Below are 27266 nucleotides of genomic sequence, written 5' to 3'. Positions count from 1 at the left end.
GTAAAGAGGGAAAGCCATGACCAAACTGGTCGGGGTTGGTTGATTATCGAAGCTGATAGGAAACTCAATTTCGCTGCTTTGTGACATGGGATTTAAATTTCATCTGCCTTGGTACACTAGCTATCATATCCTTTTAGCCGAAATACATGTTTGCTTCTCGTGACTTAAGTAAGGTAATAAGAAAATAAACTAGAAGTCGGTAATTTTGATGAGATAAAAACAAAAATTAGAAAAAACTACAATTCTAAGTTGGTTTCTATCGTTATTTTTGACATAGTGGTTCTTTTCGGAACTTGTAGAAATTTAATTTTACAACTAATAATTATATTCCAAGATTATAATTGAAATAAATTATTTTTATCTAGGAATGTGTAATGTAATTTTATCTCATATTCTCAAAGCAGAATTTTTTTATTAATAGGAACGTATCGACATCATCTGAATACGATCGAAGTTGTATATAACTAAAGTCAAGATCATGAAGAACTTTTTGAAAGTCATCGGAATTGTGTAGATATTTCTGATTCCAAATAAGTATACTATTTTTTTTTCAGGGTCTATTAGTTTTTAGTGTTTTTTCGAATTACACGAGCAGCCGCATTTTTATTATCCTTTAAAATCCAACATCGTATCAAATCTTAGTATCCTAATCTAAGTATCCTATGATGGTACACGTACTAATTAGGATCAATTATTTTTTTACAATCTTAATAGTACTAAATAATAGGTATATCAACAATCTTGTCACTACAACTTTTTCTTACAAATTTGGGCTTAAAAAGTTTAGCATCAAATTTACAACATATTTTAACAAATTTGATCTCGCCATAACAACGGAGATAGGAGATGTACATAACTTAAAAATTAAATTTCTGGTCAAGTACAACGAATATTGTAAGGTGATGTTAACTATTAAACATAATATTATTATTAAATTGCAGAAACTATGTTAATGTTGCGGCTTGTATCTGCGGTTGATAGAGTAGTGATCTAATATTTTAATGTAATTCCTAAATCCTTTAAAGTCCACAACAATTCATGAAATGGGAAACTATATAACCCAGGAAACGAGAGGTGAAAGAATATTTGCTTTAAGTGACTTGTCGCTTAATGTCCAACATTTAGCTTTGTAATTAAAGGTCCGTTTTATTTGGTATTAGCATCAACGGTTCGATGTTTTTAAGTGAACTGCAATTAAGTTTACCTCATTCAAATAGCTGAAGAAGTTTTTTTTTTTGTTATGATATTTTTTCTAAATTTTAAACTTTAAATAGCTCTCCGGTAAAACTGCAAAAAATGGCGCTCAATCCAAATAGTGTTTCACCTCTGAATATATTTGCTCATACAAAAAAACATTACCATCTATACTAGTATATAAATCTACAGTGGTTTTTACGGATGTTCCGTTATAACTACTGAGCCATGTATCCGATTGACTTGAAGCTTGGTATCCATGTAGAAAATACATGTACTTAATGGATAGGCTAATATTTATATGAGTGTTGGACTCCCTAATAATAATGACAATAAATAAATTTTAAATGCACAGCGAAGCGGACGAGTACGGCTAGTCTTTTATAATACGAACGAAATAGGAAATTGAAAAACGCATACGCTTAAATTGAGAGTAAATTATGAAAATAAACTCTATAAGCTTTTAGCATACTTAATTGAAGCAGCCGCAGTCGACAGTTAGGCTTTTGACACGACAGACAAACGCATATATCGTGACTCGGGCCAGTAAAATCGGCTTGTTGATAAAGACAATTAGCGGTATCGAAGTAGGAGCCCGTGTCTCTGATTCAGGCCCACCCTCGTGCCGAGCGCCATATCGGTGCGGCGCTATTGGCCGGCCCTCCTCGGAGGTGTGGTCTGTGCCCGGTTGGTTTTTTTTGGCATATGCTTCGTAGCGTTGCGTAGGCGATCGCTCACGGCTCCAGCTTTATTCTCTATCAGCCGTTTGGAGGCGTCGGTGTGTTGTATTTTATTACGTTGTTGTATCACGGATCGTCACGGGGTACCGTGTAAATTGTGGTCATTATTTGACGACAATTTATTCACGTGCTCACTAACTTTCGTCTCGTGTTTGTTGAGTTGAGTTTTATATTCGGTGTTTTTGAATCGTTGTGAATTGTGCGAGGTAAGTTCGTTTTCAATTAACATTACGGTATGGTTTAACGTTTAATTAAATTTTCCTGATTGAGTGTTAATTAAAATTTGCGAATTTTATTTTCAAATTTGACTTTTGAGTTTTAAATTTGTTTATTTAAAATTTAATTTAAATACTTTAGTTTTCATTTTGATTAATTATATTTTTATGATTAAAATAACAAATTTGATTTGGTCTGGTTCGATTGCGAGTAACAAACATTACAGTCCACGATTGTATCGATTATGCATAATTCTTAATTAAGTGTAATAATTTTTACTAACTACGCTTAGGCCTAAATGTCTCAGACAAAAAGTGACTACAAATAAAATGCTAGCATAAACTTTAATTGTTATTAAGAGTGAGTTAAATAAACTATTCTCTCGTGTTCGCCCACAAAAACGAATAAACAGCTCATCTACAAGTTGATGAGCTTAAATTTTTAAATAAATTACCGAACGCGATGCCTCCTGCCGACACCCTAATTATTCACAACAATTAACTATTAAAATAATGTCATTATTTTAATGAACCGAGGTACAAAATCCATTAATCAACTCCGAAAACGGTCTTATTTTGACGGGCTCCCATCATATTTTTTGGGAGTCGAAAAAAAAGCCTTAATACCTGATATTTCAAAAGGCATTTGCATAATTAGGTGAACTTTATAGCTTTATTGAATTAGGGGCGATGTCAGGCTCAAAATTGAAAACGGCGGGGTTCCTTCTGTTGTTAATTTTGTTTACAACTTTTATTATAGTAAATTTTGAATGTTACAACCCGTATCTTTGCCTCTATGAGCGTTAGACGGATAACAATAGCGTATTAATGTTATTGATCTTCGCTTTATACGATTTTAGATGGACATATATCGTTTCTTGATGGTTTTAAGCGTGAACGCACATTTTTTTTTTTTATGTTTATCACCGACGTACGTTGTAAATAAGATGATTTTTTTTAATTATATTAAAGCGGTTTTATTGTCTTATTTGCATTTAGGTTTTTTTTTAAAAATAGATTCTATGATTTTTATGAGTCGCGCGTCAGTCGGCATCGACAGCTGTTTTTGTGATTAATTTTCGTTTCTAGAAAATAATTTGTTGAATGTTGTTAGTAAAATTAATGATATATTTGAAAAAAAAATAATTTGAAATCGATTTTTTTTTAATAGAGTACCATCAATGTAAGATTATGAAACTTTAGAGTTTTTGAAATCATTCCTCTGTCGAAGAGTACCTACTTGCGAAGAATTAATTAATCTGCAAAACGGAATTAACTTAGACACAAGTTTACATTGTTTAATTATTATACATTGTATGTAATATTATATAAAGTGTGTTTGTTTGTCTTTCTTTAACGTCGAAACGAAGCAACGAATTAACATGATGTTTATAAAAGTGATGGCGCCAAATCAGAAGACTGATATAGGCTATCTTTTATACCGAAAAAACCATTTCAATCCCATGTGAAATTACACTGATAGAGATTACGAGTAGAAGCTAGTTATTATTTATATTATATTATACTGTTCTGTATTATATTAATATATTACCACATTCATCTAAAGCCCAGATTATAGCGCGTTTACCATTATTTAGCGTGGAATAGCGTGTAATAATATTAAATAAATAGTCAGATAAATAAATTTACCCAAAAGATATTTTTTTTATTGCTTAGATAAGTGGACGAGCTCACAGCCCACCTGGTGTTAAGTGGTTACTGGAGACCACAGACATCTACAACATTAATGCACCACCCATCTCGAGATATAAGTTTTAAGGTCTCAATACAGTTACAACGGCTGCCCCACCCTTCAAACCGAACCGCATTACTGCTTCAGAGGCAGGGTGCTGGTACCTACCCGTGCGAACTCACAATCCTACCACCAGTAATTACGCATTTTATAATTTTGCGGGTTTGATTTTTATAACACGATGTTATTCCTTCACCGTGGAAGTCAATCGTGAACATTTGTTAAGTACGTATTACATTAGAAAAATTGGTACCCGCCTGCGGGATTCGAACACCGCTGCATCTTATCCTTTAGGCCACGACGACTTCAAGTAGTAGTTTAGCCATAATTTTTTTTCATATAAGGCTTCTTGCTAGAAGTTTCGAAACTGATTTTTTTATATTAACTTTAATAGGTGCATACGGAGTAATTGTTTTTAAACACTTATCAGCGCTCACAGACATCAGAACCTGAATACCCCTTGAATCATTAGTCATAAGACTTTGACGGTCTCCAATTTTACTATATAAATGACAAATGATTTATGTAATTGTTATCCTATTGAAAAACCACTTAAATCCTATCTATCAGACGGATTGTGGGCTGCACTGCTTTGGCGCGCTGCGTGATACCACCATCCCACAAACGTATTTATGCCTCGAACCAATAATGTCATAAAACACAGTATTACTTTCATCATTATTAAATTCAACTTTTGCCTAACACGTTTGCACTTAATTAAAACTAATTTGACGGCTTGATCTTGTATTTATTAGTATTATTATATATATATTTATAACATACGGATGGATGAGCTCACGGCCTATTTAGTGGTGATTACTGGAGCCCATAGACATCTACAACGTAAATGCCGCAACCCACCTTGAGATATGATTTCTAAGTATGTATGATACAACGGATGCCCCACCCTTTAAACCGAAACGTATTACTGCTTCACGGCAGAAATAGGCGGGGTGGTGGTACCTAGCCTTGCGGATTCACAAGAAGTCCTATGTTGTGTTTTTTATGTAGTAGTCCGTGACTATGGAGGTTGTAGGGTGGGGCGGAGGATGTGATCTACGTCAGATGAGTCGTTAGCTTGTCTTTCGACGCAATGAAAACGTGGTGGCTTTAGTTTTGATTAATGACCAGTAAAACCTAATTTCAAAAAATCTAAATTGCGAATCGACTAATTTTTCTAATGTTTTATTTTATTTTAACCTTATAGACCGTTTATATAAAACCCAAAATATCCACATAAAATTTTGTTTCAATTACGTTTTCTCTTAATTCATTAAGGGTCCGTCCAAGTCAATTTGTATACTCAACACGACAATTCCCTTTCACACTAAATTCTGATATCTTTATTACCCTTTCGTGTGATCTCACGTCCATTGCATCAATGTACATTAAATTGAGTTCTCACATCACAATAGACTTCGGAACGAGTGGTTTTAACCGATTTTTTACTAAAGGGTTGGCCGATCTCAATTCGATTAAATTCACCACCGGAATAGACCCGCGCCGATGAACTCAGCTCGGATACTTCCTTAGAAGGTCACGGGTCTTGGTAAGCCGGTCTAGCAAGCCCTTGTGATGACTTGCGGATGCCTCCGAAACGCGGGCAGCATTGTTGATTGTATTAGACTTAATTAGATCTTAATTAACATTCTGGTTTCTCATTACACGCTACTCTGGGTAGTAGCCGGGTGATAGGCAAGTCGACTTGTATCTAGTTCGTTGGTATCTTGATTGCATTTTTTTAATATTCAGACGTTGTAATTAGGGTTCATGAATATATGAATGTTAAGATAAATATCATTTGAAATAGATGAAGTAATCATGAAATATTTTTACAATAGTGCATTCACCGTATACGAATACTTATCGAATGCGAAATACCGAAATCCGCAGTAGAACTAGTTTGACTGACATAGCCAAAGTGATTGCTCGGAAAAAGTGGAAGTGGGCCGACCACATATGCCGCACTAACAATCGATGGGACACAAAAGTACTGGATTGGAGACCTCGTACTGGACGTCGTAACGTGGGTAGGCAGCCAACGAGGTGACCTGGTCAAAGTGGTTGGTAGAGACTGGATGAGAAAGGCAAGAAACCGAAGAGAATGGTGTGCATTCGAAGAGACCTACACTCATCATTGGGTGGACACGGGTTGAAGAAGAGAAGAGACTCGCTGTGGTATAGACACCGACAGTAGGAATAAATTTCTGTTTTTTTTTAAATCATCTAGAAGTAAGAAACATCAATTAAGGTTAAAAAAACAGAAGCGTTTGCTTGTGCGCACAATGAAAAGCAAACAATGAACCAAAATAATATTTCTAGGCTACAAATAAAATTTCAATTTCACAAATATTCGTCGTTGAATTCTGGACTTTAAAACTAAGGATTTGGGAAGGCTGATGTTATCAGGTAGCCGACAGCAATCACTCAAGGGGACGCATGAGTCAGACGCCAGTGACTCTTATCTAAAGCTTAAGCGATATAATCCGAGACACCATTAACACTTAGCTCGATGCTCTAATGGACAAAAACGCTTAATCCCTCGAATTCTCAGAGCTGATGATAAACTGCGAAACGAACAAAAATATGTTTAGGTAAAAAGAGGTTCAGACGGAAATGTTCGAAAGTACTGGTTTTTTTTTGTTTTGAATTTTTTAGACACCTTTAATACGTTTGCAGCTTATGCAGGAGTATTGAACGATGCAGGCTTGTAGCTAAGGAGTATTCTTTCTTTCTGCACGGTATAAATGGTTCCATACATATCAAAGCCAAACATGACTCATGTGGGCTATTTAAGCGTGACCTTAAAAAGAGCCCGTAGAAAATGTATCACAAATTTCTAATGGTATCGAAATTGATGACGCAATTCTTGTCTATAATAGGGATAGCTCACGAGGCCCACCAAAGAATAGCTACAAGATTTTCATTTGTTCAATCTGCCCTATTCCTTGGTAAACCATTTTGTTCTGTTCCAAGAAAATTCATATTGTTAAACTCGTCTCTGGTAGGTAAGTCCATATAATTATCCCATTCTTATCTTAGATTCATTTCTCCGTACAGTAAAGAACTAATTTATGTATGTAATATATAAATATGTATGCATTTTGAATTATTTTTATTGACGCAAATAAACTGGTTTTATTTGAAAATTCCACATTCAGAGTTGCAAGTGCCTTATTTTATAGACCAAATAGGCATTTGGTGTGATTTAATTCTTTTTTGTGGAGTTTCCTTGTCGCGATTATGAATGAATGAAAAACTTTTCGTTAATATGTAAGTAAGCGCTGCATAGAAATAATTCAAACATAAGGCGACGTGCCGCCATGTTTTTTTTTTTTTTTTTTTTTTTTTCCTACTTATGCTGATAGCCTTGAGAGGCTATTTCAGCGTACCCTAGCTTGTGTAGGTGAGCTCGCGGGGCTCAAACCGGAGAATTGCTAACACCGCCCTAGCAAGAGCAGTGCTTCGCAGAATCTACCACCGGATCGGAAGCGCGACCCACTGAGAAGATCCGGCGAGAAACTCAGTGGGCTGTGTCTGTGGGTTAATTCGCTCGTCGAGCCCTTCGTCGCAAGCGACGGGTTCGGCGAGGACGGTGACCGGTGCTTGTATTGCCTAAAAGCACCGTTAATGAATCAGGAGGATCCGTGATGACGTGCTTTGGGCGACGTCGACGGTTTACCAAACGGTCTACAGGATCGGGTATGTAGTTTCCGGCGGCCACGACAAGAGGGTTCTCATGTCGTGCCGCCTTCTCAAAGTGGCGCAACTCGCCATGATAGTATGCTTGATCCGCAAGGCACCTCAGCGGCTCATATCGCTTCTATAATCTTCTCTCTCTCTCTCTCGACATCCTCATCAGCAACATTGCATTCCCTTTTGTCCTTCAGCACTACATCCTTCCACCTTCTATCGCTTCTATAATCTTATTATATTATAATTATCCAACGAATTACGATTAGAAACTTTTTATTTTTATCAATAAATTTCCAAGAAATTTCTACGTTAATATTGGTTTTAGCCATATCATACTTTAAGCGTAGGTGTTGCAGCTGTCCCGACTATTGCAACAGGTACATTTATTTAAACCGAAAACTCGTCTACTTCTGATGCTACGACAACGTTGACTAATAATAAGCGTAATTAAAAAAATATAAGGCTTAAAACATTTCACCACTCTATTTTGTAACACGAATGCATCAAATCATTAACAGCACGGATAGCAGTAGTGTTTAACATCGATTGGTTTACCATTTAGCAAAGAAATTAGCTGAGCTCTAATAAGCATTTTTTATTTAAATAACTCATCGATCAATCAATGAGCCGATTGCTTTATTAAATACGTGGGTAGTTATAATTTTATCGGATCTTGTTCATCGCATTGTTATTTAGCAGAAGTTACAATCTATGAATACGTGCGCGTTTAAGTTTTTATTTGGCTTCAGTAAAACATGCACGTATCACGGTAAAGTGAATCGATTTTTTTTCTTTCTCGCCTACCTATCCTAGTAAACTCGAGGAAAAGCTTATCTAAAGTATAGGCGAGCTCAGGATGCTCAGCCTGGCGAATTTGCTAACACTAGCCTTAGCTACAGCAGCGCTTCGCTGAATCTACCACCGGATCGGAATCGCGACCCACAGTGAAAATACGGTTAGAAACTCAGTAGGCTGTTTCTGTAAACTGAATCGGTCGAGATCGTCCATAGAGATGACTTAGCATTTAAAACTAAATTAGCACTTGATACGAGAGCCGTAAAAGTCAAAATCGAATATACACATCGAATATTGGCCCGACGAAGTGCCAAGCTCGTAAACAACATTAGCTATTCCTTAAGCCCTTACGTTTGAAGCGGTTAAGTCTGACTTTACTACTTTTTACAGGGTGCATAACGACCTGAACTATTCAATAGCGTATTAAATTATAGCGATCTTTGCTAATATTTATGGCACGAGAATTAAATGAAACAATATATCGTACACGATCGTTTCACTCGACGTTGTCCCGATAATTGAATTATTAATTAATTCAGTTGCTTAGACTTTATTTCGAGCCGCGTTGATTGTCTGTCGAACGGCGTTGCGGAATGAAAGTTGCTTTTCTTAAATTAGTCGGTAATAGAGCAAAAACTTGAGTTTATTTAGCGGGGGCAAATGAACTCGAGACCGCTAGTTCGGAGGTAAAAAATTTGGTTCAACAATGCATCGATTACTCGGTCGGCAGAGTCGATCAATGGATAATATCCTCCAATATTCACAGTTCGGTCGGCGAAGCGTTAACTCTACACCGTGATTGCTTTATTTAATTTACACGATTTTTTCTTTAATTTGCAAATAGGTAATACCAGACCGTGGCGGTGGCTAATTCGTTTTTTCCACGAAATGGTTCGAGCTCAAATTTCTCTGTATTCTGTGTTTGTTTTCAATCGCAAAAACATAAATAGTTACTACAGTTTTTATTTCAGTAACGTTTCAAAATATAACGTAACTAAAATCTTCAAAATATCATGCAATTTGAACAATTCATTGATATCGAACGTTTCTAAAATAAACAAAATGAATTAAAATTAAACTTAACAAAACTAGACAAGCTTTTATTAAAAGAATGCTAACGATTTAATTTAATTAATAAATTTAAAAAAAAAATGTGTATTGAAAAATTCCTTCCTTTTAACTCGGAGATATTGATTTAAACCGACTTAATTAACAAAAAAAATATAGTTAAACTTTACATTAGATTTTAAAACTTTGTGGTCGCAAACAATGCAGCGCTCGAGGTCGCGGAGGTCAATCGAACATTCCGCATTCATTGACAGTAATTAAAGTAAACGCGAAATTAAGCCATGAAAACACTTTCAATCGTGTCTACAGCACTAGATAGCAATAGATAAATTTTCTTTAAAAAAAATAACCAACCAATTTATAAGCGTGTCGCAACAGCTACCTCTACGGCTGTTCGCCTCACGAATGGATCTGGACTGCCCAATAATGCAACACTGGACACGTGTGCATGTTGAGCACTCTGAATCCAAACCGGCCTTTAGGTTAGGTAGTTTTTATGTTAATTTTGAGTTTTTGTTTTATTATTATAAAATGTTATTATTATTTGTTTTATTATTATTTTTTGTTAATTAAGCGGCTTAAATTAATATCTCCGAGTTAAAAGGAAGGAATTTTTCAATACACATTTTTTTTAAGAATTTATAAATTGAATTTAAATCGTTAGCATTCTTTTAATAAAAGCTTGGCTAGTTTTGTAATTTCAATGCCAATGAATTATTCAAATTTTAAATTTATTATTATTATTATTAATATTTGATTTTTTTAATTTAATTTTATTATTATTATTTGATTTTGTTTTATTCCAAAATTGTAGTTATTATTTTTATTTAATTCTATAGGTAGTATACTATATGAAATGTTAATGAATTTAATATGATTGCAAAATCTGAAGTAAATGAAATAAATAAAAACATATTGCAGGCCGAACAAAATGTAGTACTAAGCGTTTCAGTACAATTACCGGCGCGTGCGGCAGATGGTCTTCCGCAGGTGTTGCGGTGTCACGCTCCGTGGACCTTCGCAAACTACGGCTGTACGATCAGATCTAATCGTTCGTCAACTGTAGCAGAATCGATTTATTCTTTGTCTTAGATTAGAACAATCGATTCGAAAGTCGGTACCTAGTAATTTGGCACCTGTGAGAAATAATCAAATTTTCGATGAGATTGTGCATATAGGGTTCGGAAAAAAATTACCTTATTTTTTTTATTGATTAGATTGGTGGACGAGCTCACAGTCCACCTGATCGTTAAGTGGTTACTTGAACCCATAGACATCTATAACGTAAATGCGCCACCCACCTTGAGATATAAGTTCTAAGGTCTCAGTATAGTTACAACGGCTGCCCCACCCTTCAAACCGAAACGCATCACTGCTTCACGGCAGAAATAGGCGGGGCGGTAAACCACCAGTAAAAAAATTAATAAATTTCTCAAGTTCGGTTACAGTATTCAATTCATGATAATAAATAGGAAGGATTATCTTTTTATTAATGTTGTACACTTATATGCCATAAGATGCGCGCTGGCGAGAACATTTTTATTTCTGTCTTGCAATCGATTAGCTGTCACTCTTATCGGCAAAATTACAAATCGATTTACAGAAACAAAAATGTCTTCTATTTAAATTAGATTTTTTTATCTTTAACCAGCTCAACTAATTTAATATATGCGGTTTAAGGTAAAACCACGCTTAGGTAAATAGCAAATTGAATTGATAATTATTTTCACTTTTTTTTATCCTGTTAATACTGGTCAGGATATCGGAGCGTAGTTATAAAATTAATGTATTGACATTAATCCTTTAAATTTTCAAATAAATCAGATGTTTAAATATTCTGTAAAATAGAAACAAACATGGTATGTGGGTAGACAAGCTAAGCCAAGAATAAAAAAGAAAGATGTTTTCAATTCAGGTTTGCTCCAAACAGTCTGCTTATAAACAGAAATAACTATTCACTGTCTACACAGATTGCCACAACACGGTGCAGTGTATTTCAATGGCGATCTGTTCACGAAGCAACCAAACGATTCTTTTGCCCTATCTATTCGCTGGTAGCCTAAGGGGCCATCCTAGCTAAGCGCGGACAGGTAGGCGAGCTCACTGGCTCAACCTGAGAGAATCTGCTTACGTTAGCCCTAACAAGAGCAGTGCTTCGCTGAATTTACCACCGAATCGGAATCGCTACCCACTGAGAAGATCCAGTGAGGAACTCAGTGAGCTGTATCTATGGAAAACAATGATGAAACCGTATCGCCTTAGTCAATAATCTTAGGGCCTGTGCACACCACGTTTTTTATACGCGCCGTCGACGCGCGTTTTAGAAACGCCCATCGACAGACAGAGCAGTTTGTTGTCGTTTGTATCGATTCAAACGCGCGACACTGATGCAACGCTAGCGCGCGCGCCTTCCCTGCGGGCGGGGTTTCCCTCGCAACGAGGGAAGTGTGAATCTACGCTAGTAGCAATCGAGCAATTTGGTGCATCGCACGTCTTTGGAACAAAAAAATGGAGCCTTTCGACACAGAGCACTTTATAACTGAAATTCAAAATCGGCCAATATTGTGGAATTCACGATTGCCGAATTATTCGAATAAAGTGTTAAAGAATGCCTGTAATCGGTAATTTTTCTTCTTCCTTTTTTTTAAAATTAATAACAAAGCGCATGCAATCAATGCTCTCGACCGGCGCCATCTTGCTACTGTTGACAAGGTTCTGCTTAAAAACGCAAAATGCCAGCACGTTTTCTATCGATACACAGGTGCGTATGTATCGATTCAAACGCCTATTTGAATTTATACAGATGTTATAAAGGTCTACGGGCTGAGTCTGACACGTGTGCGAACGCGTCTGTATCGCTACTAACGCGCGTCGACGGCGCCTTTAAAAAAAGTGGTGTGCACAGGCCATTATTATAGTTGCGCGTCACTGCTTCAATTCGATATTGGAAACTCCAAACTTTTGGATAAGCCGCGCAAATTAGTAACTGTTTTTCTATTAGCTATTATGATTAATTAGTTTGTAATTAATTACTATCCGCTATTTTTTAGGTTTTGTTGACGGGTGTATTCGATTTTTGAATAGTGTAATAATATAGGCAGAATAAATTCCTTCTGAATTATCCAAAGTGATATTTTTTTTATTGCCCGAGCAGGCAGACGAGCATACGGCCCACCTGATGGTAAGTGGTTACCGTCACTCATGGACGTCAGCAATGCCAGGGGCAGAGCCAAGCCGCTGCCTACATAATTAATTAATTACAAACCTATGGATTTAAAGACGAAAACCTACTAAACACGTGTAATTTATATTGAGACAAACGATCATATTTTCCAATACTCAAAATCCACAGCCACAATTTTCACAGATTCAATCATAAAAACAAGGGAACTTGAATAGATGCAGTGAGTGACAAATTGTATCCAAACGTTATGAATGCAGTTTACTTAGTGAAAACACAATAAAGAATTATTGAAGGATTAACATTTTTTTCTTTAAGAATTCGTAAAGAAACTAACAACTATTGTTTGATTCGTCATAAAAATAGCATTCAAGAACTTTTTTAATAAACAAACAGATAAGACAGCCATCGCTTCGCTTAAAATATATTTTTAAGAGTTCTTGTTTTGTAATCTACATTGTAAATATATATACGTATATCTTTCTGATGTACTGAAAATATATCGCCTGGAACCTTCGATTTCTTGGTTAATAAGCACATACGAATATGCGGGGTGACAATTATTTATTAGTGTGCTGATATAACAAGATTTACCGCTCTTTATACCTACACGTATTTATGGTATGTGTATTCATATTTATGTTTTAAAATGTTTAGTGGCTTGTAAAGTGTTTGTCTAATGATCGAAATCCTACCATAATCTTGGGACCACAAGATTAAAATTCATCTAATATATTTTCATTTTTTGTATTGTTAATGACAATCTAGAAAATTTTCGATTCTTTTTATTGCCAATACTAGAAGTAAATAGCTACTGAGCAAAAGAAAAGGTTCACAAACAAAGTAGAAAATGATACTCAATATTTTTTCCTTACTAATTTTTTCTGCTATTCGTGAGTAGGTTACCCATTTGTTTTTTTAGCTCTTCTCACAGCCTATGAACATCTCAACGTGAATGACAGTGAAGATTTTTACTAAGATTTGACACACAAAAATCACCATTGTATTGTTTAATATCTTTAAATCGGGCATATGAATAGGCAGGTTAATTGTATCTATGCGATACGTCTTACCACTAGCCTTAATGAGTGAAATTACGAATTAGGCTTATCCTTTCATCTGTTCTCTTAGTTTTGTGGTTTTTAGCGCATACTAAGTCTTGAAGTCGTCGTGGCCTAAAGGATAAGACGTCCGGTGCATTCGTGTTGAGTGATGTACCGGTGTTCGAATCTCAGGCGGGTACCAATTTTTCTAATGAAATACGTACTCAACAAATGTTCACGATTGACTTCCACGATGAAGGAATAACATCGTGTAATAGAAATCAAACCCCCAAATTTATAATTTGCGTAATTACTAGTGGTTGGACCTCTTGTGAGTCCTCGCGGATAGGTACCACCACCCTGCCTATTTCTGCCGTGAAGCAGTAATGCGTTTCGGTTTGAAGGGTGGGGCAGCCGTTGTAACTATACTGAGACCTTAGAACTTATATTTCAAGGTGGGTGGCGCATTTACGTTGTAGATGTCTATGGGCTCCAGTAACCACTTAACAATAGGTGGGCTGTGAGCTCGTCCAACCATCTAAGCAATAAAAAAAATACTTTGGTAATTTTTACAAGTTTTGTTGCCAATAAATAATTTCATGAACGTGAAATTAGACCGTACACTTTTTTGTAGATTATCGAGTGCTTAGAAAAACTTACTCGCTAATATTTTGAATCGGCTTAAAGTTAAATTAATTTAAAAATAATACGCACGGAAGAGCGAGCGAGCCGTTTTAATTATATACCGTTTAATTGCCACTAAAAAGTAATTAACCACTTGTTTAATTGGATCTCTAAAGTTAATTAACTGTGCTAATTGTTTTTCGGGTAAAACTAATTGGTTTAGTTAACGGGTTTGTCAAATTAATGATAAATTTTATTTCTTAGAATGACAGGCTAGTGTTTTATTGTTTAATTAGTTTCAAGACGAATTTGAATATGATGGCGGAAACGCTGGCGTCACTGGCTTCTTAACGTCAACATTATAAATATCACATATTTTCTTGTTGGTACAGGGGTACCAAATCTAATTGTTTATAATTCTTGATAAATTCTTGATTATTCCGATAAATGTAATAAATGAGTCTCAATCCCAGTATGGTAAAAACAGTTGAAAAATGTTATTTTGAAAGAAAAAAAACTAAATTTCTTATTCATTTGTTGTCACTGAACAAAAATAATATTAGAATGAATGCGTTTTTTATTTCTCTTTTGTACTTCACTGGCTTATTAATTATTTTCTTGTTGAGCAAACTTTAATATAAAAAAAAAGCCTGAAACGTCTACCGCTTTCCATATCTTGTTTCGTATCAAATCTAGAGTTGTAAATTGCCAGCGATATCACATAATTGCATTAAATATCTACGCAACGAATCAGCCGCCTGTGACGGAACTGTTTTTGTGTCTTTGCGAAAACATCCAAGTTTCATATATGACTTTTTGTCGTGCAAGAAGGTGTTTTAATACTTTTACTATTAATAAGCTTTGTACTTATAAAGTGCATTGTTCGTTTTACAAATATTTAATGAGTCTTTTAATTTATTGTTATTATTGTTTGGGTATTAACAATAAAGCTATTATTGCGGTTTAACTGTTCGTAAGTGGTAATTTTAGCTAATAGGTCAGATTGAAATCAATCTTATGAAATCGTATTTAAGTAATTCCAACAAAATTGAATGAGCTATCTAAATCCGCGTAATATTTGTGTTTAGTGCGAGTTTTTTAACGTCTGCCTATCAGCAAACGAAGCAACTCTATACAATTTCGAGTTAACTTTCACGCGATCGAGAAGTTAAAAACTGAAACGGAGGTGGGAGTGAGAAGCGTCGCCCGCGTGTCACGAAGCATTGTATCCCGCGCGTCTATTCCCAAACATGTTAGTTACATTGCCTGCGGTTATATGCACTAATGCAGTTTTTATAAAATAACATTTATACACAAAGTATAGGTATAATGGCGGATTTTAATGCCTAAAGTCATGTTAAACAGTCAACCAAAGATGATGTTGAAAATACTTTGGTAAGCGAATCGTTTTCTTATTAATTTTTCAAATCCAAATTTGTATGGATTTAGTTAAAATTATGAAATTTTATATGCATGTTCAGTAGGTCTGAGAATCGGCTACTATCTATTTTTCATACCCCTAAGTGATAAGGGCTGTCCACCCCTAACATTTATTTTTTGGGCATTTTTTTTTGTTATAATAAGGCCATAGGTATGTGGTTGAATGAGGTTTTGTTATTTTTATATTCCCTCATCGTTCACAGCGCTACATGCCTCTTTTACTCATTTACCACATCCATACACACTTACAATAAGATAGTTTTTTTTTCTACACTAGAAATCTTATATATGGCAAAACAACGTTTGCCGGGTCAGCTAGTAATATATATACATATATTCATCAATTTTAAGGCGCGTACGAAATCGCGGTCCCACCACGCTCGTGTAATATATTAATAACACAATTAAATAAGGCGGATGTTTGTTCGTTGCCATTTAGATGGGTTACCGCGATAGAAAGCTTAATTGTGCTTGACGTTTATACTACAGGACTCAGCAGAGCCGCTTTCACAATTGTTATATTAACATAAACATTATTATCAGCCATAGCTTTTTTTTTAAATGTAATTCTTTAACGTTCTTTTATCTAACAATTATCTTTATTACACGGTAATCGAGAAACAAATGCAATTTTAACAGTTATTTTCATTGTAATAACGTTTTTAAACAAAACAACTAACTTTATCGTAGTAATTGTAATAAATGAAACTGATACATAAACAGTGAGGAATAAAATTCTTGATTACATTTTTTTTCGTTTGATACTATTTATTTCTGTATTGACTTGTTTTTATTAATAAAAAAAACCTCTATATCGCATAATAACAAATAGATTAAAATGATTGTAATCAATTATTTGGAGAAAAAAAAACAAGTATTTGTTGCTAAGCTAAAATGAACCGTAAAGATTGAGTTTACCATGAATTGCTTGCTAACTTCATCGTGTCATCGTTTCTTAATAGCTTTGTGAAATATCCGATTATTCGGATGACCTTGATCATGCTAAATAAATAAGTAGCCAGTTGAAGTGTACACTGGATTCCACAAGACGTTTTGATACTACAATCATACACACATACTTTTCATTTCGCGTGCCTCATTTCTGAGGGTCATAACACGTTCGAGGAATAATTTTCTGTTTGATGATGCTCATTAAGAGATGAATTGACTTGAAGCGACCTTTTCATAAGATTGCGACATTTAGTTTTTTTTCGTTGTCAAACATATAGGTAAATTAATCAACTGCTTCAACCTCTATCTGGGCAATGATAGCGAAAAATTCCAGTAGAATACGGATACGGATCGTGGTTGAGTTTATTTTCATGCCTTATTTAAAAATATTCATAAATAGACGCATTACACCCTAATACAATAGATGTATCTATAGTTTTAAAATAACTACCATGGCAAGTTTGCAGTAAAGCATGTTATGGGCATAAGGAAAGATTTTCTAAATAGCGAACATTAACATTTTAAAAATACAAAAAACAATGCCGCCTAATTTTTTTTTAATGGCTCGTCTAAAAATTTTGGATCTTTTTGGATGTATGTAACAACTTTAATACATTGCGTTTAGTGCACGAATAAATATAATTTTAATACATAGCTGGGGTTATGTTCTAAAAGCATTTTAGTAAATAATCCTATTTTCTCTTCCGACAGTGAAATAATGGGAGTATCAGAGCCCGGTTCTTCAACAACTCCCGAATTATCTTTGGACCATGAGAGGCCAGGATCAGGCAGCGGTCCCGATGATGAGGACATCCCCAGAAGGAAGCAGAGGCGATACAGGACGACATTCACTAGTTATCAATTGGATGAACTGGAGAAGGCTTTCGGAAGAACACATTATCCTGACGTCTTTACTAGGTGGGTTATTTGAGTAATAAAATTTGATAAAATAAGCTTTAGGCTTAGTCATGTGTTAAATTACATAGTTGCTGATTACTTTTGTGTAACTACATGGTTGATGGAGACTAGTTTTCTTTGCAAATTAAATTCCACATATAAAAGACTAACCCTTCGCTCAGTAATCATAATTGTATTTTATCAACGATTTTCTTTTGTTACAGAGAAGAGCTAGCCTTAAAGATAGGGTTGACTGAAGCCCGAATCCAGGTAAGATATTCACTACTAACGTTGTAAACAGAATTGTATTATAACAGTATAACAAAACAAACTTTTGTCTGTACTCATGATAAATGAAATGATCATTAATCATTCAAGAGCACATGTAGGTATTACCATTCGGCCTAGTTCTGTTGCGCTACAACCCTGTATTTCAATTCAAAGGGTGAGCGAAACTTCGACTTCAGTTCTCAAGATAAGTAGAAACGTTCACGCTGTGATGTCTACTGTCTGTAGGTTACCGAAGTTAAGTATTTACTGAACAGTGGGTGCGCCAATACTATGTATATCTACTCATGAACCGCTTCCATTGCATCTTCGGATCCTTGTCGCGCTGTTTTGGCCTTAACATTTTTAACACGAGACCGTCAAGCCTACCAAAATCGAGCCAACGCATAGACACACTTCTTGTTTCATCCAAGATCATCATGAACTACATCTTTTTTTTTTTTATTGCTTAGATACCCATCTAAGCAATAAAGCTTACAGCCCACCTGGCGTTAAGTGGTTACTGGAGCCCATAGATATCTACGACGTACATGCGTCACCCACCTTGAGATATCAGTTTTAAGATCTCATGTATAGTTACAACGGATGCCCTGCCCTTCAAACCGAAACGCATTACTGCTTCACGGCAGAAATAGGCAGGGTGGTGGTACCTACCCGCGGGGACTCACAAGAGGTCCTATCATCAGTAAAATCTACATTATCCATGGCTTAAGAGAAAAACCCATAGCGCCTGGACTGCGTCAGTTTCGTGTTAGGCGAGGGCTTCGTGTATACTGTTGGCTTAGGCACCTCTTGTAATACCAAGAATTTGGCTCAGTCACAAAGCTGCAAAGAAAGACCAAAAAAATTAACAAAAAATCACATCACAATTTGAAATAATTCCACAAGTAGCACGAGTAGCATATCAAATCAAATCAAATCAAATCAAAAAAAAATAATTCAACATAAATGAAATAACATACTTGTTGAACGTCAAAACGCAATAAAAAAAAAAGTTAAAAGAACTACCGCCAATTCAGAAGAACTGGCCTCCGTCCTGAGAAGAATTGGCAAGAAACTCAGCGGGCATGTTTTTTTTTTTTAAATATGAAATTATTATTTTATTTGTAATGCATGTAGGTACTTGCAATGCATTAATTTAATGCATGTACCTACATATTTTATAAAAGTATTCCCTGTTTTTTCATATAGCAGAATTCCGTAAATGAAACGTCTTATGATGACTCGCGAATGACAGACTTTGACATTGATGAAAAAAAAATTTTACCACACATGCACCGCTTCGGTTTATTCAATTCCTATTGAATTTTGTTGCAGATTATTCTTGTTCGCTTTAAATCATCCATATTAAAGAACGAATATACTATTTACCGAAGTCTTTCGTTGAATAAATATTAAACGAGTGTAAAAAGTCAAGAAGCGTCAGAAAATCGCACTTTGTGACCCCCCGCTGTAGAAGAAAGGTTGGGGTCACAATGGGCGCGTATTTTAACCAGTATATTTTATTTCGTTACCTGTTATTAAAAATGAAAGGAGTCTTCTTCGTAATTGTAAGCTCGTGTCAAAGCATGTGATAAATTTTAACTGGCGTTGATGTAAGTGTCATCCATCATCAGTGCTAGAATTTACTTAGGTTGAGCAAATTTTAGTCACACGCGCTGGACATTGGTTCCGACAAATAATTAAGATTTGACAAAATCCAAATACTCGATAAGAAAAAAACAAATAAATTCCATGTATGTTGAGCGAAATCATTGAAATAAAATAAAAAGATCCTAACCTTAATATAAAGGATGGTCAAAGCTCATCTAACAAAGTGGACTCTTCTGATCTCGAAAATGAAGACCCAAGTTAACTAAACAATAAGCCAGACTTCAAGATACTGTTAGCTTGTTCTGTGTGAAATAAAATGTAATCGACTGACGAAATTTTTATCGAAAAACACACTGTAATTGACAGCGATTTGACACTGTCCCTGGTATTGCCGACGTCCATTACCGACGGTAACCATTCACCAGTCGATCGTATGATCTGCCTGCAAGGGTTATTTTAAAAAATCAGCACGAATAACAGTCGAATTGTAAAGTAGTCGAACCGTTGGAAGAAACATGATGACAATAAAAAGCTCAGGATCAAATCGTAAAAGAAGATTTATATACAAGTATCCAACTTGACCACGTAATACTTTACGAATACTTTCGAATCGGTAGAAATAATGTAATGACAATAAAAAAATGCCGAATCAAATTGTAAAAGAAGTTTCAATTATGAAATTTAGATCGTTATCATTAAGAGGAGCTTCGTTTATAAAGTCGATTAATTGACTCGATAGCTGGTAGCTTCGTTCTCTAAATCACACAACACTGACATCATTAAGATCTACAGAAATACAGTTCAATGTTTATCCAACAAACGTATTCCTGTCGTAATTTTCATGGTTATTACCATACTTTATTGTTTTAAAATTAGTGTTTATTACTACATGGCTCACGGTCATAAACAAAAGAAAAAAATACCCATTGAGACAATACCAAAAATTTGTTTGCAGTGTAATTTATTAATGTTTTAATTAAAAACATTATAAAGCCAGCTTTTATGGAGTCGTCAATGTTTTTACCAAGTCCCTTATACGTATTAATTAAAAAGAAAAAGTTATGTGACGCGATAAGTTAATTAAGCACGCCTTCGATGCAGCCAGTAAAAATAGAAACAATGTTACCTGAGAATGTTGCGCGAATTTACTTCAAATGTTGTTCAAGTGTTGAGCGCTTGTGTTTTTACACGTTTTTGAAGAATATTACCTATGAAATGTGTGAATGTACTGTTATTTAATTTGAATCAATAACACGATGAGTTTGCGGAATTTTTGTACCTATGAAAGTCCGATTGTTATTTTATGTATTAGCGGTGGTAGAGCGTATTGTGAGCCAAAATATATAGATTGGTCGCCACAGTGCAGTCTATGCGTTCTGGTTGGTCAGTGACGTGGCTTGTAACCTCTTTGACAGGACGTACGACCAACAATGACTCGACATAGACTAAGACAGAGACTTGACAGGTGTGATTTAGCGAGACCGGAAAATACAAAGGAAAGAATACTACGGTGCTCCCCGGTCACCGTCCTCGCCGAACACGTCGCGACGAAGGGCTCGACGAGTAAATTAACCCACAGTCCACTGAGTTTCTCGCCGGATCTTCTTAGTGGGTCGCGTTTCCGACCCGGCGGTAGATTCTGCGAAGCACTGCCCTTGCTAAGGCCAGTGTTAGCAACACTCCGATTTAGCCTCTCAAGGCTATCAGCAAAGGTAGGGAAAAAAACGGTTCTCTGGTGGTCTTTTTTCAATGCCCTTCTTAAAGAACCTAAATAGACGACAAAGAACGAACCGACCGTTCAATCAGAGATACAATCCAGAGAAATTACAAGACAAGACAATAAATTACAAGACAATACAAGAGAAATTATACATACGAGACTGCAACCCCAAGTCTCAAGGTAAATGGTGGCCTTCCCTATATGAGGTCTATGAGCTCATATGAACCATTTACGCAACAAAAAAATCTTTAAAAACGTTTTAAAAAAATCTCGAATATTTACTTTTAATTTAATTATTTATTATTTTATTTTATTTAATAATTTTATATTATTATTTATTTTATTTACCGAAATTAACCATGTGTTTTATGATTTTGATATGCAAATTTAGACTTCATAACAAAAGTCCCTTTATTTGCTACTTTTAAGAACAAAACATCAATCCCTTATAATTGCAGTATGTTAAAATAAAAAACTACTAGAAAAGCAACTACGTATGATCTGTTTCTTAGATTAAATAACGATAGAAATCTTATCCGACAATGACATCACTAAACTTAATCGAACGCATAATTATGTCTTGAAAGCGATTGTAATACACTAATCAACTATTTCATAAACGCCTTCATTGTGACGCTATCCAAAATAAATTACAACTTGTGTTTGATCAGTAAAATTATATCTCATACCGATATATTGCCTGAAAAACGGGTCACGTGATCTTCACTCGCAAAACTTAAAAGCTTTAAAAAATAATCATCTACTGATTTCGCCGATGACTTCGGTAACGAAGATTAAAACGATTAATATCCGTCATTAAGACATTAAATTATGGTCACAGAAAGCCGTTAAAATTCCGCGAGGACGTTGTGTGAGACGCTGCTTAAGGATGGCAATGTAATTTTTATTTTCATTCACAAAAACAATTATATCGACGATTGAAAGGCAAACGTGACTAAGCGACAGTGCGTGAACTTTACAGTAGACCAATTTAAAGTTGAAATACTGAAAAAAATTCTATTTTAACGAATCTAGCTGTAGGATTGAAATAATTTTAATAGACCTAGAAATATATATTTTTTGCGCATCGAATATGATTATTGCCTATCATTTCTGTATAAAGCAGATATTGTCGCTTAGTCACGTTTGCCTTTCAAGCGTCGATATAAAAAAAGGAATGATGTGTTTGTGTATCGTCTTGCTAGTAGTGCGAATCATTGACTATTAATGTTCGTTAATCGACATACTATCGGATGAAACAATTAGTTCAATTGAAACAGGACATTCTTAGGGTGCCATTTCAAGTTCTTTTAGATGGTAGGATGATTTGTGAGCTCACTGATACCTGTGCGACCATCTTGCGTATTATTGGAGTTAGGTGACCATGCCTTTCGGCTTAGGTCAGTTATTCTACAATACAATTAAGACTTCGTGCTCATGTCTTGTGTTAGGGGTTATTACTCACGATGTCCATAGTCCTTGGTAAACATAGGAACGTCGTGAGCTTGACTATCATCTAGAGTAGGGCTACGTGAAAATTTTATTTATTTATCGTATGGCATTCGTTTACACTGCGTGGTTATAATTTAAGTTTACAGTTTTTGAAATAATCGATAGCTTCTTCTGTTACATTTTTGAGATCTTCCACTTGGCCTGCGAATTTCGTTAGTTCGTGAAAATGATATTGATAATGGTTATATAGATACTGAGAGGTTAAACCAGTTACCTAAAATAAATTCTAAATATTATTAATATTATTGTCTATTATTAATTTATTTTATTAGAGTATTAATTATATTATTAATATATAAAATTATAAATGTTGTCTCCAATAAGCACTATAAAATTATCCTTAACTAAACCAAACTAATAACTTCCTAAGGTGCTAAACTATGCGCGTTCGGTTCGTAAAAGTAGATTCGTTTGTATACCGCTTACCTAAGTTTATGCCTGTTAAGAAAAACGAGACCTATTTTAGGAGTACATCTGGAGTTATCAAATGAGTAGGAGGTATTCATAATGAAAGAAAAAAGTTTGGGAAGCACTGATCTAGCTAGCAAACTTCTACCTAACTGCTCGATATTCAAACACATGACTAAGAACGAATCAGTCGGCGCTCATTTACATTTTGAGTTTGAAAAATGACGGGTGGGTCGCGTTTCCTATACGGCGGTAGATTCTGCGAAGCACTGCTCTCGCTAGGGCCAGTGTTAGCAACGCTTCTGGTTTGATCCCCGAGAGCTCACCTACATGCTAGGGTAAAGCTGAAATAGCCTCTCAAGGCTATCAGAAAAGGTGGGAAAAAAGCAGATCGTGGCAGATATAGAATCAGATAAAGATGAGTAAACGCCCTAACGAATTCTATTCTTTATATCTTCGGCGAAATTTTGACTCTTATTTTTATTTATTTTTCACAAATAATCCCATGTCAGTTGGAAAATATGTCGCCTCAGAAAGGTTTCCCACGTTCACCCGCTTACAACACGGTACTTAATTAACTTTCGGAACATTAAGTATGTCAATATAACTTCGACTTAACGACAAAAGAAACGTTAATGGTCACTCAATCACTATACAAGAAGACGTTTTCATTAAACAAAAGCGAAATTGGTAAAACTGCTTCATTCCGTATATTTATTTCTTCATTCATATTTATTATTTACTTTTAAGGTTTACGTTTTGTTTTAAAAAAAAAAAAACTTTCGTAACGATAACTAAAAGAAGTTACTGGTGGTAGGACCTCATGTGAGTCCGCACGGGTAGGTACCACCACCCCGCCTATTTCTGCCGTGAAGCAGTAATGCGTTTCGGCTTGAAGGGTGGGGCAGCCGTTGTAACTATACTGAGACCTTACAACTTATATCTCAAGGTGGGGGGCGCATTTACGTTGTAAATGTCTATGGGCTCCAGTTACCACTTAGCACCAGGTGGGCTGTGAGCTCGTCCACTCATCTACGCAATAAAAAAAAAAAGAAAAAAGAAGAGTCATTGTGCATACTTTAAATATATATTTTTCAAATTTTAACTGTCAACGAAGACCATTATAATTGGAACTGTTGAATTGCGATATTGAATAGGTTGTTATCGATAATTATTTTAAGCTATGTCAAAATGTGTTATTCAAACTAGTTAGTTGAATGGGCTGTGTTCCTTAATTAGTTAACACAAACCTTTAAGTGACAGATTATCGTTTTTATATTTACGATTGGACGACGTCATTGGATGTAGGTAATTCGGTAAAACAACTGCTACATATAATCAATACTAGCGGCCCGCTCCGGCCCCGCTCGGGTCTTTAACAAAAATTTCAACAAAGTTTGAGGTTGTTTAATTTTTTTGAAATAAAAGAACACTTATTGCGGCATAACTTTAATAGTTAGACATATGCTGTCCCAACACTTTTTGTAAATAATAATGGATTCTACAAAGTCGTAGTACATTATTTTATTCTATCATCAATAGTTTTCGCAGGGCACGCGATGTAAAGAATATTTTAGGTAATTTTTTTACACCTTGGGTTACATTATTGGAGTTTTAGTAGGGATCGTTATTTTTTTCAAAAAAGATTATAGCCTATGTCACTCGGGAATAGTGTAGCTTCCAAACAGTGAAAGAATTTTTCAAATCGGTTCAGTAGTTCCGGAGCCTATTCAATACAAACAAACAAACAAATCTTTCCTCTTTATAATATTAAGTATATATTAATTAAAAACAGCAGTCAAATTTTTTTATTACCGTAAAATTCAAAGTAACGTGTGTGACGGGAATGACGGGAGTGACGGGAATGACTCGAATCAAAGGCGTATAAAATATGCTCAGTTAAAAAGTTCATAAAATAATATGAAATACGAATAATATGTAATTTTGTTAATTAAATAACGTTTTTCATAATTCAGAGATTAATCGTGAGCAATATTGACGTATCAATGAATTAAATGAATATGCAGAGGCAAGAGAGAGAAAATACCACAATATGTTTTTTTTTTTTGTATCATTGAAGGATTACTGGTGGCCCTGAGGCCTTTCCAGTTTCACCAGGACAGGTGGGCGAGCAAAAGCTCAGCGAGGAGGGTGGGATTTGCTAACAGCTGCCCGAGCGCCTCCTGCCACAATATGTACAAACAAGCTCACTTAATGAAAATCGCGTTCACTCACGAAACTATTTTGTTGCTAAAGGTGTGGTTCCAAAATCGGCGGGCGAAATGGCGGAAACAAGAAAAGGTTGGACCACAAGCGCATCCGTACAGCGGGTACTTGAACGGTGTGCAACCGCTGCCGACATCCGCGCCGCTGCCAACGGCACCACACCCGCTCTCACAGCTGGGATTCGGTCTTAGGAAACCATTCGACACCGCATTAGCGTCGTTCAGGTGAGTTCGACAGTAACTGAATACTATAATTCTTTAAATTGTCGCCATGTATTAACTTTATCACAGCTACGTACTTCTTGAATCTTTCACTTCATCAACGAGGGTTAACTGGAAGAGAATGCCTGTATGGCGTTAAGTTCGCCTATGTACAATATTTTTGTGCAATAAAGAACTTTCAATCAATCAATCAATGCATAACAAATCTATTTTAATTTAAAACTAGCGACCCGCCCTCGCTTCGCTTCGGAAACTGTAATTTATTATTGATTTCTCCACTATTTGATGGATGTTATTATACATATAAACCTTACTCTTCAATCACTCTATCTATTTAAAAAAAACGCATCAAAATCCGTTGCGTAGTTTTAAAGATTTAAGAATACATAGGGATGTAGGGACAGAGAAAGCGACTTTGTTTTATACCATGTATTGACTAAAATGATGTGTTTGTTCGTAATTATTGCGACCGTACTGTACGTGTGACTGTATGTTTATTTTTAATGCCAATATATTATTTGTTTTTCAACAGGTACGCTAATTCCCAACTATTCGGAACACAATACTTGCCACCACTCTCGCGGCCACTATTCGGAGCCCCCTTATACCCAACGTCGCACGCACATTTTCATTCCTTATTCGTGAATCTAACAGCTCATGACTCCCTTCGTCTTTCCGAAGACAGCAGACTCTCGGCTGAACATTCTCGATCGTCGCCTGAAAATATGCGGCCCAGTGAATCGTTTCAAGCAGCGACGAGATCGAATCGTTCGCCGTCGATATCTCCCCCTATATCGCCTGGTAGTGAGTCGTTGCCTTTACAGCCCGCAATGGACGATGTAAGAAGTTCGAGTATCGCCGCGTTGAGGTTGGCAGCACGGGAGCACGAATTGAGATTAGAATTGTTGAGACAAAGAGCAGATTTGATTTGCTGAATATAAAAATGTCATATTGTTTGTGAAAACATTGTGAAGTAATGTAATTAAAAAATATTACTCTATTTGTAATTAAGGTGTAAGATAAATTTTAGAATTTTCATTGTCATTGTATAATTTTCATTTTAACATTAGTATCCAAATTTTGTATTATTAAGTGTATTGAGGCATCCTATTATTTGTATTTTTAGATTACATGAGTCGTCTATTATCAAAGGCGGCAATCTGTACATTTGGACAAAATTTTTTTATTGATATGTCAATACAGATTTATTTGAATATAATCGTCTCCTTCAAAGAATACGGTTCAAAACCTGCATTAAATAAAGGTTAATAGTTAACCTGTTATTTATCTAAGATGTCGTTCCGAAGAGTTTTGTGACTGCCAATGGAATACAAAGTCAATAATTCGTTTTTCTGATTTACCAATCATTGTCCAAAAGTCAGATTGCCGCCTTTGATAATAGTCGACTCACATACCCGTCCAAAATAATAAATTTTGTTTTTAAATGTAAATATTAATGTAAATTTTTATCAATAAATATTATTGTTCAGAATACTTTGTTTCAGTTTAAATAAATCAAAAATTTATTTTCGAATTCCACTACTATTTACCTATGGTTTTAAAAATATACATAAAATTAAAAGAGATTTGCAACCGTTAGTTTCAAAAACATTTAACACTGTGCTCCCTTTGATTATTGACTTTACATTATTTTGCGGCTGATTGAATACATAAAAAAATAATTGCAGCCAATTACGTACT

At 35.3% G+C, this 27266-nt stretch overlaps 1 protein-coding gene across 1 annotated transcript; it reads left to right on the top strand.

The window, feature by feature from the left end:
* The first annotated feature begins 1915 nt into the window (after positions 1 to 1915).
* On the top strand, positions 1916 to 27057 carry LOC114249237 (homeobox protein aristaless). The gene is made up of 5 exons (XM_028182732.2): positions 1916 to 2140; positions 17412 to 17618; positions 17822 to 17867; positions 25375 to 25568; positions 26098 to 27057. Exons 2-5 carry the CDS (start codon positions 17419 to 17421, stop codon positions 26498 to 26500), a joined length of 843 nt encoding a protein of 280 aa, XP_028038533.1. The 5' UTR covers positions 1916 to 2140; positions 17412 to 17418; the 3' UTR covers positions 26501 to 27057.
* The last annotated feature ends 209 nt before the right edge of the window (positions 27058 to 27266 follow it).

Source organism: Bombyx mandarina, chromosome 04 (genome assembly GCF_030267445.1).
Source record: "Bombyx mandarina strain Sakado chromosome 04, ASM3026744v2".
NCBI lineage: Eukaryota > Metazoa > Arthropoda > Insecta > Lepidoptera > Bombycidae > Bombyx > Bombyx mandarina.
Note: the sequence above shows the minus strand (reverse complement) of the source record. Positions and strands in the feature narration are given on the sequence as shown.

Excerpts from the sequence above, each read along its gene's own strand:
- LOC114249237 (XM_028182732.2), top strand. The coding sequence starts at position 17,419 with ATGGGAGTATCAGAGCCCGGTTCTTCAACAACTCCCGAATTATCTTTG. Across the intron at positions 17,619-17,821 it reads TATCCTGACGTCTTTACTAG|AGAAGAGCTAGCCTTAAAGA; the intron begins GTGGGTTATTTG and ends CTTTTGTTACAG. Across the intron at positions 25,569-26,097 it reads ACCGCATTAGCGTCGTTCAG|GTACGCTAATTCCCAACTAT; the intron begins GTGAGTTCGACA and ends GTTTTTCAACAG.